Source organism: Malurus melanocephalus, unplaced genomic scaffold, assembly GCF_030028575.1.
Source record: "Malurus melanocephalus ecotype Western Australia unplaced genomic scaffold, MMel_1.1 scaffold_73, whole genome shotgun sequence".
NCBI lineage: Eukaryota > Metazoa > Chordata > Aves > Passeriformes > Maluridae > Malurus > Malurus melanocephalus.
The window spans coordinates 2153899-2170410 of record NW_026623305.1 but is presented as its reverse complement, the minus strand read 5'-3'; the positions used below and the strand labels follow the sequence as shown (position 1 = coordinate 2170410).

Here is a 16512-nt window from a genome sequence, read left to right as displayed (position 1 = left end):
AGCAACTGACTGTATCATCACACACAGGAGTCTCACATAAATTAATAGGAAGTGTAGGGCAAAAATGTAAGAARGAACTGAGTCACAAATGGTTCTTGACTAGTGCAGACAATTCAGACAGTCCAACACYATCCCAGTGTTAAGAGTATGGCAGSGAATGGGAGAGAACAGTAGCCATGGAGATGTGATGTACAAATGAAAGCACTGGAAGGTTTATCTGTGTTTTAAAGATTTTGCTCAAAACCTGTGACTTTCTTTTCCAATTCAACATCACAGCATTTTAAGGTTTATTCATTTTATACTAAAATGTTACCTGGAGGGCCCCACAAGAGAGACTGTTGCATAAGGATCACAGTTCTGTCCRTTTATAAGAGGCAGCCCATGGCACTCCTTTATGCTACAAGGAAAAGACAAACAATACATCAGTGAATTATCTGGCTTAAAAAAAACCCAAACCAAACAATGCCTCCTTGTTGAAAACTTTTTTTTTTTTTAAGTCCTGCTGTATTATACACAGATATAGCTCTACACTGACYCAATATAATGTATATACCTGAAGTAGATCTCTAGATGGCAATACAAAATAATACTCAAGTATATAGTCAGACTCAGGGAGCTCTGTGAGAACAAAATTCTTGGAACTGCTTTAATAAAAGACATTCCAGTATCTCATACAAATGAAAAATCCTAAGTAAAATGAACTTCTATATGTTAGGAGAAATTGCAGGTTTCATTAACTTCTAAATTTGATTTCTCGAGGCTTACAAAAAGCTATCTGGCCTCATCCAATGGCAGCAACTACATCTGGAAGACATTGAAATGGATTGAAGTATTTCATTGTGGATAAATTACCTTCTGAGTTATACTAAAACATGCACAGTCAAATCATGAAATGATATTTAAAATTAAGCATCCAAAACTATTAGTATATAGTTCTAGCTCTACCTTTGAAATAGTGCTTAAGGTTTATTTTCAAACTGTTTCACAAAAGCCCATGTTCTGGGTTAAAAGGCCTTTTAAAAATGATGTTTTTTTCCAAAATTCACACAGTAAGTGGTAAGCTGGTGTTTAGCATGTACACAGGCACACTGTTGACCAGCCCTGATGCAAAAAAGGACAGGATGGTTAGCAATTAAMGCTCATGGAGACAGAGAAACCTTTTCTGAAGTCCTGCAATCTTTGAATCAGCACAGCAGCAACACAGAGCTGGGTCAGCAAGCTGCCCAACCTTCAGATGCTGCCCACATATGAGCATTAACTAAAAACAGCTGGAACAACAAAAGTAAAGCAGAAGAGTTTGTAAATTCATAGCAGAAACCAGACTTCACAGAAAAATGATGCTCTAATGTAACCATGTACACTAGTTAGGTCTACAAACATTCAGATTACAAAAAAAATACAAATTATATCTCAATGTTATATTTCTGTTCTCTTTAAAATAATTTATTTTAAAATAATGTATGGCAGGAATTAAACTAAATTAATGCAYGACAGTTTCAGTTGCCATAACTTGCTAGTTTGAATAAAATCCAAAACCTGGAGAACTTCAGAAAATAGACTTCTCTAAGTTCATATAAACAAATAAGTAAATGTTCTAATATAATAATGTGAAATAAGTTGTGCAGGTCAAATTGAAATTATATAGCTGTGCACTATCTTAAATAAATGCTTTATGTACAGCAGAAAAATGGTGTTAAAAGAATAACAGGAGCTGCAAATTCAAGCACAAGTGYGGAAACAACAGATACACACACTCCTGTCCTGCCTCAAAACTCCACCCTCTTTGGAGTATGCACAATTAGAAACCAGATGGTATTTTCCCCCCAAAAGTCCCTTTGTCTTAGCCAGTTCAGGGAACATTTAGTGCTGAACCACTGCACAATCATTTGTTATTTTTCTTCCAGTTATCAAGCACGTGGCCTTCAGCATTTCAATAATTTTTGAATCACAATGAACCCTACAGTGATTTCAAACCCACCATTTAAATGGGTTCTTGAAACATCCAGTTGTTTCATAAGCATTAATTGATTCCTCCTCCAACACACACGTGKCACTGAAGAGTGGCAACAAAATTAAACTGTCTAGACTTTTCAGTCATTTGGGGTATCTGATCTGAGGTAGCTAGGGCTTGATTCTTTCAGATTGATGGGCATTCTGCAGCACAAAACACTCTCTGCAGCTCCTCAGGCTTTGCAATTTCAGGTGTGACTGCTGAATGTACCTATAAATCAGCCCAAACTTGAATCTCATACGAAATTCACTGCAGATGGATCAGCCAACCTCATCTGAAGCGAATTCAGTTGTTTTAACAAGACCACCAATTCTCTTCTTACAGTCTTTGACATGYTCACCATGCTCCTGGGTTTCTCTAGCAAAGGTACAAGTCTGTGGGACTTTTGGTTACACAAACAGATTGTTCTGTTCTCTTGACCACAACATGCACAAAACTAAGGAAAGGTTTGTTTGTGATTTCCTGTGAGTTGAATAACATTTTACTGACAACTTCACAGCCTTGCAGCAGAACTAGAATCTCTGGATTCATCAWGTGGATCTGTCACTTCAAGCTGTTTCATGCTCCAGTCGGTCTCCCTGTGGAGGTGGTTCTGGCATTCCCTTTTCACCTCCTGCCCAAGTCCCAGTTCTGTTGCCAGCAAATATGGTCTGCCTGGTTYAGACAGCCTGCCTGGTCCAACCCCTCCCCTGACCATCAACTCCTAATACCCCCAAATCTTTCTCTTCCACACGGATCAGGCACAAAAATTTGTTCCAAATGTACCTCACMTCCTCCCCTTCCATCTCTCACTCCAAGCTCACTCCAGTCATGTCCCTCCCTTCAGTCTGCAGGAACTGCCTGGAGTCTGCTTCAGACACAATGTGTGACWGCACAGACAAGTCAGCTGAACTGCTGCTTCTGTTTACCACCCTCACAGGAAGCTTTTAGGTTTTAAGCCAGTTGTCAGTTTGGTGAAATTAATTACCCTGGCCACGCAGGAGCCCTCCCAGGCTCCAAAGGCAAGCAGCCATTAGGGATAGGAAGCCATTAAGTCAACTCGACCCTACTGAGCCAGATTGTTCCTCTCCAGGGACTGCRCACACGACACTGAATCATTACTGACACTTTTAAGCTACTAAATAAACAGCCTCCAGTAAACATGCTTAAAAATTCTGAAGATGTTTGAAATGGCTAAACTAGAGCACACTTAACTGAAATGAAAAAGCTGGAATGGAAATGACTAGAATGGAAAAAGCCTAAGTTTGTCAGTCTGAAAATTTCATAGGAATACTGCCTTTCCTMAAGGAATGAAGCAAAGTGCTGGAACTGCAGTCTACTCAAACAGGAAAWCAAGCATCAAGAAATCCCACCAAAACCACCACCAATAAAATTCCAAACATTTTTACCAAATAAAAATAAAATAACACTAAATATACACTCCTATTCTGACAACCATAATAAACAAATTTCTAACATACAGTAAATATTTCAGCTTTGACTGATCATTTCATCTACCTAGCCAGGCAATTGTGATTCAAAGGGCATAAATGCAAATAGAGTTTGAATAAGTAGGAATTTAGAAGCCTTTTATTTTATATTTTAGTCTATTATATCTTTATGTTGAATCTAAGCAACCAGTAACAGAAGAACTTCTGTTCTTTTCTCCAACTGCTGCTCAGTAGCATAAGATAYGTTTTAGTTTACATTAATTCTTGCTCTACATCTCAGTAGGTTGTTGTGCAAGATRAGTTTCATACAGGAAATGAGAGCCTTTCAGATAAAACAAGCACATATTCAGCTTGTAAGATGAAAATAAGTCCTTAAAAAGACCAAGCCCACGATAAACCCCCTYAATGACTGAGTGACTCTACCTCCACCATTAAAATCAACTCAAGTTCTCCAAGGACAGACACTCCCTAACTGCAGCCATTAAGATCTGTATGTACACTTCAGAAAAATTGCTATGTTCCCTAGAACAACTTCATGAAAGCAGATGAAGTATACAAAGGACAGGAACAAACTGACAGATCCATGTAAGAGAGCACAGTGCATAATTTATTTAGAAAAGTGTGTGCAATGAAGCCAAAATCTGGCAGTAACAAACCATTTCTGGGCTTTGAAGTATTCACACTGTAAATACACAAAACCTTCTTTCAGAGGTGAAGGGCTGTTAATCACAGAGAAAGCTGGTGCTACCACCCAACTGTTTAATGTGGCATGAAACTGTTCAAGTATCACCTATTTCAGCAGCAGCAAATATGCAAACAATGGTCATGCAAACTTGCTCTTAGGGACTCCCAGCAAGAGCTGCAAGCATGTCTTTGTGAAATGTGCTACTACACACGCCACTGCGGTTTTAAAAAGAGCCCACACTGAGTCAGCAGGAAATCTCTTGCACTATCTTCTTCCCCTCCTCATTCACAYGTTACAAAAGGAAACAATTGGTATCACAGACAAAACAAAGTTTTAATTCACAAACAGGCTGTGAGTGTATCTGCATGAAATTTAACAGCAAGGTTATAATTAATACAAAAATTATGTGTAAAATCAGCGCTTTCCCTGCTCTACATGAACTCTAAGACAGTCCTTCAGCAAAGGAAGACTAACTATGCTTTATTTCAAAAAAAGTGAATGAAATTGAATTTTTGAATCAATCCTCACCATAAAATCCATCWAGAAGAGCAGCAGAAACAGCTTCTAGAAACGTGTTTACAGACCCAAAACAAAAGGAATCCATTCCCTAGCCAGTCATGGTTTTGGTTCAGCCACAAGGTACTCCAGGTATTGCTCAGAATCRCAGCCCTTTAATTACTTGTGATTGAGTGTACACTTAGCACCATGTTTAATCTTGTGTCATGAAAGTTAGAGATACTACTTTTCATCACTGCAGAACTTCTGGACTCTCAGAGAACACACAGTGGAAATCCATTAGCAATTTACCCATGCACAGGAGCCAACATAACTATTTAGAATTCCCTTATTCTAAAAAAAAAAATAACTGGCAAAGGTTCAAAAGCATGTCATTCTTATTACACTGAGTTACCACTAATTTGAACATGAACTAAAACATCACTCCTGAAAGACAAGTATAATAGCCTGTATTTCAAGAGTTGTTTTTTCAGTGATTTTTTTTTCCTTTGGCCAATGCATTCCAGTTTAGAACAGATGAAGAGGAGTCAGGCACAAAAGCACACACACATTTGTGCCCGCTCCTAGTCTCTCTTTTACTCTATCATAGTTCTGCTCCTTTCTATCTTTCAGCTCTGCTAAAGGAGTTACTAATTCAGAGTCTTCTCAGGGCCTGGTGACTAGTGAAACACAGCAGCAAGTGCGTCACTTACTAATTGTCATGGGAAATTTACAAAACAGGCAGAGTTTTAAAGAGTTTAAATTTTCTCTCCAATACTCCCACAYGTATTTTCTGCAAGTTCCTCATGCCTTAAGATCAAAAGCATCTCAAAAATGCCCTCACATCCATTTCTATAATACCACACTCGGTGAGAGATTTATTCCTCATACTCTCACATGTACATCCAAAATATATTTATGTACATATACAATGTATTACTAATGCAGTAAATTATTTCAAGGGTATCAGCACGTGTGGTAAAACTCTACTAAACATTTTTAGTTTAAGGAACTCTAGTGCATTTCATAACCTCAGACAAAAGCACTGATGTAATGCTGCAGTGTTTAACGCACAATCCTCTCCCACATGTSAGTGAGTGGGTGAGTGCAGCAGGCAAAAGAGAACCCTGGCTTCCTTTTGATCAATTATCTCCGTCATAAAGAGATCCTAAGAGAGGGCATGGTGAGTAAACCACTTCCTACTCAAAACTGCAATTTGCAACAGTAACTTTCCAAAGTAACTTTTCTTCATCATATGAAAAATCCAGGCAGGGTTTTTAAAAAAAAAAAAAACAAACCTCACAACACTAACTTAAAGTGTATGAATATATAAAAAGTAATTTCACATTTTCTGAAAATTAGGGAAGTTGGGAATAAAACTCAACATCATAAAGCTCCAGCCAGCTTTTCATGGTGAAAAAGCTGTTCTAATTCTGCTTTGTGCTGCAAGTGGGATACAAAAATAACAGCAGCAGACTCCCAGTGAACCATGGTGCTACCCACTATAAAAGCAGACACATTCTGAATTATCTTGAAGTAATAAAGATACTTTGATGTCTAACAAGTTTCTGTCTTAGCTGAATTATCAGCCTACAACAGTTACTAAAGCATTACCAGGTTTACTGGCTTAACTTTATCACAGAATAGCTTCCCTCTTCATACCAAATTCGAGAAGAGCAAGCAGAGCATTTTGCTGGGTCCTGCTCCAACTCACCTCCCCATCTGCTTTTGGACAGTTGACTAAGACAGGAAGAACATTATCTTAAATTTGTAATGAAAATTACATTAGCAAATATACCAAAAATGTACTCTTTCTAAGATGCTCTTTGACATTTGACTTCAGAGCCAAAATAAAGTTTGGTAGCAAAAGTTCCTTAAGTTGTTGCTAAGAAGTTGTACTGAAGTGTGGCAAACATGCTGCTCCAGAACCACAACTCCTGTACTTCATTTTTCTGTAAGCATTTCTTATCATGGTTAACCACAAGAAAATAATTCTGAATCAAAACTAGCAGTGACTTTTCACATACCAACCCTAAATATTCCTACTGAGAAAGTTTTACACTGTTCCCTGTACCACCAGCAGCAGTAATTCTGTCAGTAACAGCAGTACTGCAAGTTCTGGCTGTCAGCTGCACTGCATATTCCTACTTTTCTCACCAGACCCAACTGAACTGGAATTACAAGACACTAATCCTAATAGACCTAATAAAAGTGAGTGCTTTGGCTGGAGAGATGAGCAGCTGTGACAAACTTCTGCAGGAGTTCCCTAGGCATCTACTCATTGCCTCATAAGGCAGATTCCAAGTCATACAAAAAGAAAAATGCTATTGGTACTAAGACATGAAAACACCCAGTATCAGGAGAGAGAAATCACATAATGTTCTAACAAACAACCAAATATTAAAGGAAAAATGTATTTCCTTACTGTACTACTAGTTGCTGGCACACAGATCCATTGTCTGTTATCAGTTCGTTCAGTTTTAATTCAAGGTGAACTTTTCCCTGAAAAAATCAGGAGAGAAACACAAATAGTTTTAAAAGCATTTCTTTTAAAAGTAGGAATCAGAACAGTAAATCGTTTCCAATTAGAAGTTATTTAAGGTAATTTCAATATAACCATTTGAAGAAAATACCTCATCCAAAGCACATATCCTGCAAGTAGAGAATGATAGATGTATTTGAACTTTAAGACAATGCTACAAAGAAGCATTATCTCCATCTGCAGCCCGCTCAAGAACTGGTCAAGCCTCTACAGATTTACCACACACAACTATTTCTTCCAGCATGAGCAAGTACCAAGCAGCCCAGCTATTTTGTCCTAAGCATGGGATGAACCCTTGCACAGACATGAATTTCTGAACACTTCAGGAGAAAGCTCTAAAATGACCTCAGACACTGAAGGCAGGCAAGTATACCCAGAAAAGTAGAACAGTATGCAGTAGCCATAACCAGTAGCATCTAATATCCACTGTGACATCCTGTCCATCACACCACACTGAAGATCATTTAGAAATGTACTGTGCAACCCAGGGYAGCTTTCAACTATCTCATCAAGACTGCTGATGTACTCAAGGAACAGTACACACAACCAAAAGAGAGGAAAAGGTGGCAATAATTGCCAAACTCAGCTTCCTCCTTTTCTTTTTCTGATATGGCAGGATATATTTAAGAAAAAGAATCCATAAATTACGGCACAGCACAGAATAACTTCAGAACTCAGCAAGGACCAAGCTCTCAATAAAAAGCTCCAAAAACTTCAAATCATTATTTGCAACCTTCTTGGGATGACCAAAATTTAGTATCTTAACCTTGCTCCAACCAGCTACCACCTGAACAATACCTGCTACTCCTTTGAGTGCCTGGCTGTTTGTGCTGGCTTTCACATCTGAGATAATCAGACACTGACAGAGTCTTCCTCCAACAGTGTTCTCTTTGGTATTCTCAGAATGTGTCTATTAGCTAAATGGAACATCAGACAATARTGGTCTGTCCACAATCAAAACTGTCAGGGAATGGTCCAGGAAGGTGATTTTCAAGAGTGGCAAAGGAAGCGAGTCACAATCTGAACTACAGCTTTGCCTTTCCACTAAAATGGAAGCAAAACACTTAGCTGACCTTGCACACATTTCTATAGCAGTTATGTTTTGACATTAAACTGCAATGCTTTCAYTGTAGATCCCCTGGGGCAAAGGCTGTGTTTCCCTCTCTCTACATCACATGGGAGGAGAAATGAAGCTTCTTTTACAAGGCAGTTCTAAACGTAACTGTTTCGGGATGCCTGCCAAGTGTTTCGCAAAGTGTTACTACAGGGACTGGAACACAGGTACATTAAAGTATTTGTCAAGCAGAGAAACTCCATTACAAAAACAGATTTACAGGATAAAAACAGGATACTGAGAAGCATGCCAACAGCCTTACAAGGCAAAGTTTTTGAATGACAAATGAAAAGTCAAACGTTATTAGTATTTATTGTAATAGCTGACTTTGTTTTAGAAAACAGATGCTGTGAATGGCCTAAGCATCTTCCTTTTGCTTTTAAAACCAAAACCCACAAATTGGGTTTTACACTGAACTTATGGCTCATAGATGATTAATCTGTGAAAATGAGATTTCTGTGCACACTCACTTCTTGTAAAAGTAGAYGGGATTCTCCCAACCCAAAGGGACTTTCAGGTTACTAAAAAAATACACTGTCAAGTCTAAGACTTTTGTCCTCAGGCAAATCTGGAAAAATCCCTATTAAAATCCCATGGTTAAYCACAGCAACAAGGCTAAGAGATTCTCAAGAATTCTATTTTGTTCTTGAAACCAAAAGGAGAATTGCTACAACTTCTAGAACCATCTCATTTTTACCCATCACTAGAACAATCCTGTTTGAAGAACTGGAACCATAGGCTGAAATACAACTGTGAAGTGCAAATTGTTAGATACTGAATGCAAAAAGTATTTCAAGATAAGATGAATGAACACAGCACAWGTACCTCCAAGTTTCAGAGACTAACCATTTCAATGTCACAGAATCAGCCATTATTTCAGTTAGCACCAAAAATTACTGAAAAATMATTATTCAAGAGTTYTAGGGTTCATTCATGTGCTTCAAGWACATGGCTCTTCTGACAAACATTTCAGACATCAAAATACTGTTAGGATATTTCCCCAACAGTTGCTTTATATTTTCTGCCAGTTTTAAGTACCATGAGGAATAATACAGCCAGCTTAGAAGTGTACAGTTTGCACTCTTTTCTAACCAAACCGAAGACACATCTGCGTCACAAGAAATAAAGATGCTAAGTGCTATCTMCTATAGCTCAATGTCACCTTCTACCATCACATGCCCTTATCTGTATCAAACTTTCAAAAGGTAAATGTGCAATTTAATAGTTACCTGAACCTCTGAATTAGAATCAACAGGTTGAAGCATAAACCAGTTCTCTTTTCCTGTGTAGTTGCATAAATCTTCTTTTTTGATTGACACCTTTCCTGAGGGAGGGTGGCAGGGGGAGAGAAGCATAAATATCATCTTCATCTGAATAGAATAAGTATTTTAAAATGTTTGGTATTTGACTTTTTCTAGGCTCTCTTTTAGGTTTTCCTTTATCTTTATGATGCTATATGAAGAACATAAAACAAGACTGTTTTGGGTAAGTGAAACAGAAAATAGTTTATATAAAACCTGATGACGTTAATTACAATTTGTTATCCTGGATATCACTAATAAGAAGATAAAATAAAGAACACGCTTGAGGCTGGAAATAACATAATAGATTTTAGAGAACATAAACGGTGTTGAAAAATGTTTAAATAGGAAACTGAAGTAGATGCTTTTTACTCTTCTGATTGCTATTTGGAAAGCTGTTATTATATCAAATTATCTGACATCCTGGTGCAAATTATTTCCTTCCTCAATTCAAGTAAAGAGAAGGCTTCTTCCCAAGCAGACTATTAGAGCTTTGTAGCAACTGTATCCAAAAAGCAGCTGCAATAAAGTCATTAAAGCCAACTGGGGGAGAAATAGAAATCCACCTCCCCTGATCTTTCATTTAAGCTACACAAGTTGCTGCCAAATGCTTTGTAAGTCACTAAGCTACAGGTTGCACTGACAGGGAAAAATTATCTACAGTTCTAAGAATTATTCCACAATTGTAATTATTGTGGAATTATTTCACAATTCTTTCTTTAAATATCTACAAGCAGTGACCGTTTTTCAAATATTTCAATGAAGCTAAAGTGGAGAAAAAAGAAACAGAATTTTAAAAAATTTATTCAGACCACAATAAGACTATAAAATGTCCTACTAGCCTAAAAACCAAACATATTTTAGTATAAGAGAATAAAGCAAGGAAATAAAATCTTTCTGAAACTTTAAAGAAGCATTCAAATGCACTATACTCAGTGTTTTGAGAAATGCATCATCAATTATTGAATCCCTAATCCTGCAGTAAATGTTACTGAAAACAACCAAGTGTTACACAAGATGCAGACAGCACCTCATAGACACTTACCTATCCGCAGGTCTTTCTGTAAAACACTTTTATCATAAATGTAGAAGGACAACCACTGGAATGTTCTTGGAATCTCAAAGTAAAACTCCTCTCCAAAATAAGGGCTGAAAAGGAAGACTGCAAGTTAATACAGAGAAACACATTATGCAATTTATATAGAAGATGAACATTAAAAAGCCTTCACTCTACAATGAGAAATAATTTAAGAATTCTCAGTTGAAAAATTTAATGGTGGTTTTTCAGYTCCCCACCTTTTTTTCCCCCTGTCTTCTTTTATAATTGCAAAGCCCACAAATTCTGCTTTGATTTCAAGGGCTAGGTTCTTCTTGTCAGCACCTTGACTGAAAGTATAAGCTCATGAGCATTACCTTTAGCCRCAGTGCAGCCCTGAACAGCCTCAATTTCCTTATTACCATCACTGCTCATTTTAATTGTATTGACACAATAACTCASACCAAAAACAAGGATGAAACAAAGGTTGATTTTAAACTTAGGGTCAACTGCGTGATCTGGTTTCCCTAACAGCTACACGAATAAAGTTGCAGCAGTACAAATGAAGAGATACCACAGCAGAAAGAGTGAACAGAGGGAGAATGATCTGGCACTGGTGTCAAAGGAAGCTCTGCTCTAGTTCAGCTTCAGACAGGCACCCTAACAGAACACCAGACTGCAACACACACCAGCAAGTGCCCAGCAACTGCCAAGGGTTAAGTTTGTATTCTTGATGGACCTGTGGGACTCTATGCCCCCAATTATAATTATACKGGGATGAAGACTATTAGCAGAGATTTTCAAAAATCCATTTAGCACCTATATCTTACGCTAGAGAGCAAACTTTGCAGTTACACATATCCCCCASCCCCAGCCCAAAAAGGATCAATGATCATTAACAATCTTTATTATTATTTTGACTTCAATACCACATCAAGTCACAGATTTGGCAAGAAAGAACACGTCAATAATATGAGCACAATAGAAGGCAATGCACTGTTTCACTCATGTTGATACATTTCTCTTTACCTAAATTAATACTGGTTATCAGCTGTTGCCTAATCTTCAGTAAAATATAAGGCAGAGAGAGAAAATTTAAGGCAAGGAATAAATGTATTAGTAAAGAAATTCTTTGGTAGACATAGAACTGGCTTACGGGTTACAACAGTTTATACCTCATATATTTCTTATACCAATGAGGAATAATTAAAATGGAGAACTCACTCATCCTGTTCCTCAAGGATTCAGTCAATTTAGTACTTTCATTTGTGACTTTGATGCAAGAACTTTAAAGACTGTGACGGATACAAAATTAGAAGATAGCACTAATTCAAAGGGCGACCAGACTGCCATGCAGGAAGAACTGGATTACAGTAATACAGGAGATTAAATTTCACTGYGTAACACACTCCTCTGCTCTTCCTTTCCTTGGTACAGGAATCTGGCAGGTCTGTGCAGACACTGACCAAAGACCCTATCAGGTAATAAAAGCAATGATTACATCAACAAGGGAATTAATTTCTGCTATAACCTTGCACTACCAAAGTTCAGTTTGAAAAAAAAAGAAACTGAATTTAGTTTAAATTTTCAAACAGACACACACATACCACAATCCCCCCCCTGCCCATTCCTCCTATTTTACCACAGACATTTGAGGAGGCTCACGGATATTCTTTGAACTTTCCAAGGGAAAAAAAAATTCTTTCTTCAAACCCACAGAAATCCCACACCATGTCAGGAAATATTTCTTGAGTCATTAGCCAAAATATCCTTCTTTCACTTCCAGTATTAATTCATGGTTTTTTAACTTTGGAAAGTCATTTGTTTTACATCCGCACTCCAACAACTCTCCCAGTGCTGGTGGAAGGCCAAACCTATTTGCACATTTAAAAAATACACTTCTTAATAGTTTTCAATCACTGTAGTCAAAACTAATTTTAATTCTAGTGATAATTACTTCCACAGACATTTAACTAGCGGATATTCACAGACTAAAATGTAGATTACAACTTGTATAAATTTGCAGCCCATAATACAGTGACAAAAWTAGATGTGAATAATGTGTATAAGAAAAAGCAAGCAATATAAAACAAAACAAGGAAATTCAAAGTTTTATATATGATGAAAATTATAATGTATTACACCTTACTGAAAGGCAATTTATAAAGTTTTCAAATGAATAAGACTGGAGCTTTCMTCTCCTGTCGCTGTACCTCTAGGTTAGTACGTTCCAGCTTAACACGGCAATAAGAAACAAGATGTTGTAATTAAGTTTCTGGAATGAGAGCCTTCATAACTGCATACACAGTAGCAATCAAGTGAAAGCACCCAATTCTGGTTGCTGCTAATAGAGGATGAGTTGTTTTATTACATTTCACCAATTTGTATGGAATCCTCTTCTAATTCAGAGGATGAGGAGACACTTATGAAGTCAGTGGAGACAGAAAGGTGCCTATGGGAAAAGAGGGATTCAAAACACTGGGTTCTAACTTCTAATACAATGTTGTCATCTTACAAATATTCATTTCATATCACCTGAAAAAATTCACTATTTGAGGCATGGTATTTGAGACTCCTCTCTTCCCAACTGCTGTTCTGTTATAGTGAGATTTTTAACTTCATTTCCTCTGTAAAGTATTAATGACATTATAATTAAATTTCAGCTAAAACTTCAGGCCTATTAAAATTTTTTGTGATGGATCTAAGGTGTTTTATTTTTAAAATGCTGTATGAGGAAACTAACATGTCTTTTATTATCACGTGATGAAAGTTAATAATTCTTAAATAAAATGTAATAAAAATGTCTGTGTAAACAACATATCTAACAGGTCTTGTTTCTAAGCATAGTAGTAACTTCTTTGGTTTCCATTATTAAAATCAGAATCGGACAGCAAAGTCTTTCTTTTTCAGAGATATACTGGGTTGGGGTTTTTTGCTCATCAAACTACTGTCTATGTGAAGACGAAATATTAGGTTTCTGCATTATCAATACAGTCTTTAACATTCTTCTCTGCAGGATTACTCAGTTGAGCTTGTTTTGGTAATCAATCAACCTCAACTGAAGCCAGTTAAATTCTAAAAATTTTATGGATCTGACTACAGCAGTTACAGATCAGGAATMCATGCAAAATATTTGTTCCTGATTGCACATATGTGGCATTTGCTTTTCATGCAGAAGCACAAGGAGGCTCTGAAATGATGTTTTGAAAAAATAAAATGCCCTGTTCAAGTCTGCCATATGAACTGTTCCTCACCTGTTAAAACCTGGAGAGRGAGCTCAAAGAAAAAACACTAACAACAAAACCACTGGAAAAAGGAATTTGGAAAGCTTTCAAGAGTTTGAACAGACAGGGTTTTAAGAAGATGGCTTAATGTCACCTCCACACAACTGAAACTGTYACTCAGATACTCTGAACAAGGAAGTGGCACTGATGCTTGTTTGGGTCCTCTGTGAACTTGAGAGTTTTGAGACATGAAGCCACCTACACTACTGCAGCTGCCTTATCCTGACTTTTTGTTTGATTCTTTTCAATGCTGTAAGACAGAGGCAGAATCTACAGCAAATGCTGCCCAGGGAGGCAAAGCAAGGCATTCGGTGTGGGTACTGTTACAGTTCCCAGAACAAGAACTGCAGGAGAGAACAAGGCCTATTCAGGGACAACCCACAGCACAGAAAACTCGCATACATGGAAAAGTTCCGGTTCCTTCATTCTAGAAACAGGTTTTACCAGATACACAGAGCAGAAATCCACCAACACAGTTCAACTGCTTGTCAGAAGTAGGAAATTATGAGGGAGCAAGTATCTAGTAGATTTGTTTCTCTTGAACAGAATGTAGCAAGAAAAAGCATGTTATTCYGCCCAATGGAAGAGAACAGAGTAATAGTGAAATATATTCTAGCATACTTCATTTTAAAAGCACTGTTCTACCCACAAGACTCAATTTTTTCTTCTTGCAACACTCTCATGATTTACACATTGCTGTAACATCTCTGAGTAGCTGCCACAAGTCAGTTCTCATTTTAGAGTGGTACAAGCAAAAGCCAYACATACTGGTATTGATCAGTCTTGCTTATCATATCCATTTAAAAACTAAGCTTACCTTAAAGATTTTTCAACTACCTGYGTACGAAAAACTTCTTCTTGGTCCAAGTTTATGGTACAGAAAAAGTCTCTCATTTTGTTGGGCACTAAGTGTTTGGCATCATCTGTAAATAAAAAAAAAAAAAAACTGTAAATATTGAAGGGGAAAAATTTATAAAATATTAGGTGCAATGATGTTACAGTTTTAGTATGTCCAAAAATTTTATTTTTCCATTCAGATAGCATKCATTTCCACATTAATTTTCAATTCATAAGCTTCAAGACCACAGAGACATTTCTACATCCAGCTTCACGTGGAATGAGAGCCGACAGGAAGAGACACAYATTGACTCATGAACACCACTTCCTGCAGCACCTGCACTTTCCCTTGAAAGGTCTCATCTCAGGTTTGACCCTGCACAACTTGCTAAATCTGAGAAGCTCACAGCCTGAGGTCATACGGCATTAGGTCATAACACCAAGATGTGATCTGGCTGAGCCATTGTTCACTTGGTATTTTTTTTCTTGGTTCTGCAAATACTTCGGCTAAAGGAAGCTGATTAATAAGAACTTGCCCATCAAATCTTTATTTCATTTTCCACAATGAACAGCAGATTTTAAGTTGGCTGAGYCTTTGAAAGTATAACCATCATGAGTACTTGTTTATTTTTTCCTGCCTAGAAGAAGGGGGAAATAATCACCTCCTGATTCAATGCAATGTGGAAAAGAACAAGCAGAAAAGGAAGTTTCTAGTAAGAAAGATTGTCAGCACAAGAATACAAAGATTTGATGGGTATTAAACCTAGGCTACTGCAATAACATGCTGGACATAAGGCAGATCTTTTAGGAAATGGTTCCCTCTAAAWAATCACAGCTAAAATCTGCTGAAACTGGAAAGCTCTYCCAAAATCYGAATGCTAGAGACATCTACATTAATTTATAGCAACACTGTCCTCTAGRCTAAACAGTGACTTTCTGCCTGGACGTTTCCTCCCCTCCAAATCTCTSAAGACAGCAAACAGACTCTTTTCACCTTTTATTTTGTTAAAAGAAACTACAAGCTTTTCTGGTACTCTCTACTGTGAGAGGTTCCTAATCAGAGCAGGTSTTCTGTCTCGGTTCCAGTTGGTTGTCCAAACCACAGGCAACCAGAATTGCACTACTCTGCACTAGATCTTAGCCAGGATCTTTCAGTAGTGTTCATCCTCATCTGCTGCTGGAAATACCTCTCCCTATGACATATGGAATCACCTTTATCTAAACATTATGTATCTATATAAGATATTAARAACAGGACAAGAAGTACATCAGAGTATTGGGTTTCAATAACATTTACGTCTGAAGAGCACAAGACCTTTCAGAAACCACAGTTTGAAACTAAGTTTGAAATGTCACATATGTTAWTTTTTTTTTTTAAATGCAGACATGAAGCATAGTGGAGTAAGCTCTATTCTCTGTGCTGGTAAGATGTAAAATCAAAGTTCTGTTTTCTCTCTCCTCCACACCCTTTGTGTGTTAGATGGTTAATTTAGGTTAACTTATTACAGTCTTGAAAATAAGTAAGTAACGCTCAGCATTGCAAAGGCTGCCCCAAMTGCCTCTGAGCAGAGAACGTGACACTTTAACAGGAACACAGACTGAACTTCAATCATGACATTTTCCAGGTCAGGGACRTGTATACTGATGGAAAGCATGAACAGACACTTAAGGAACTTCCACAGTTAAAACTTGTGCTCTCAGAAGCATCAACAAGCTTTTCACCAACTTGGGTGCAGGAGAGGAGGAAGTATACACATTATTTTTAGACACCACACTT

The 16512-nt window shown here is 37.4% G+C and overlaps 1 protein-coding gene across 3 annotated transcripts in view; it reads right to left on the bottom strand.

Annotated features, from left to right (window-relative positions):
- The window catches only part of RASA2 (RAS p21 protein activator 2), a 36361-nt gene extending 21546 nt beyond the window's left edge, over positions 1 to 14815 (bottom strand). Inside the window, exons 1-5 of one of the 3 annotated variants that reach the window (XM_057366928.1) lie at positions 14716 to 14815; positions 10624 to 10727; positions 9507 to 9601; positions 7047 to 7123; positions 314 to 397 (exon numbers count right to left, since the gene is read on the bottom strand). In XM_057366928.1, the coding sequence (XP_057222911.1) occupies positions 314 to 397; positions 7047 to 7123; positions 9507 to 9601; positions 10624 to 10727; positions 14716 to 14792 (437 nt within the window). In that variant the 5' untranslated portion in view covers positions 14793 to 14815. Of the gene's footprint in view, positions 1 to 313; positions 398 to 7046; positions 7124 to 9506; positions 9602 to 10623; positions 10728 to 14715 lie in introns of those variants that run through there. The other 2 variants (XM_057366929.1, XM_057366930.1) reach the window with 2 other exon arrangements.
- Positions 14816 to 16512: the final 1697 nt, after the last annotated feature.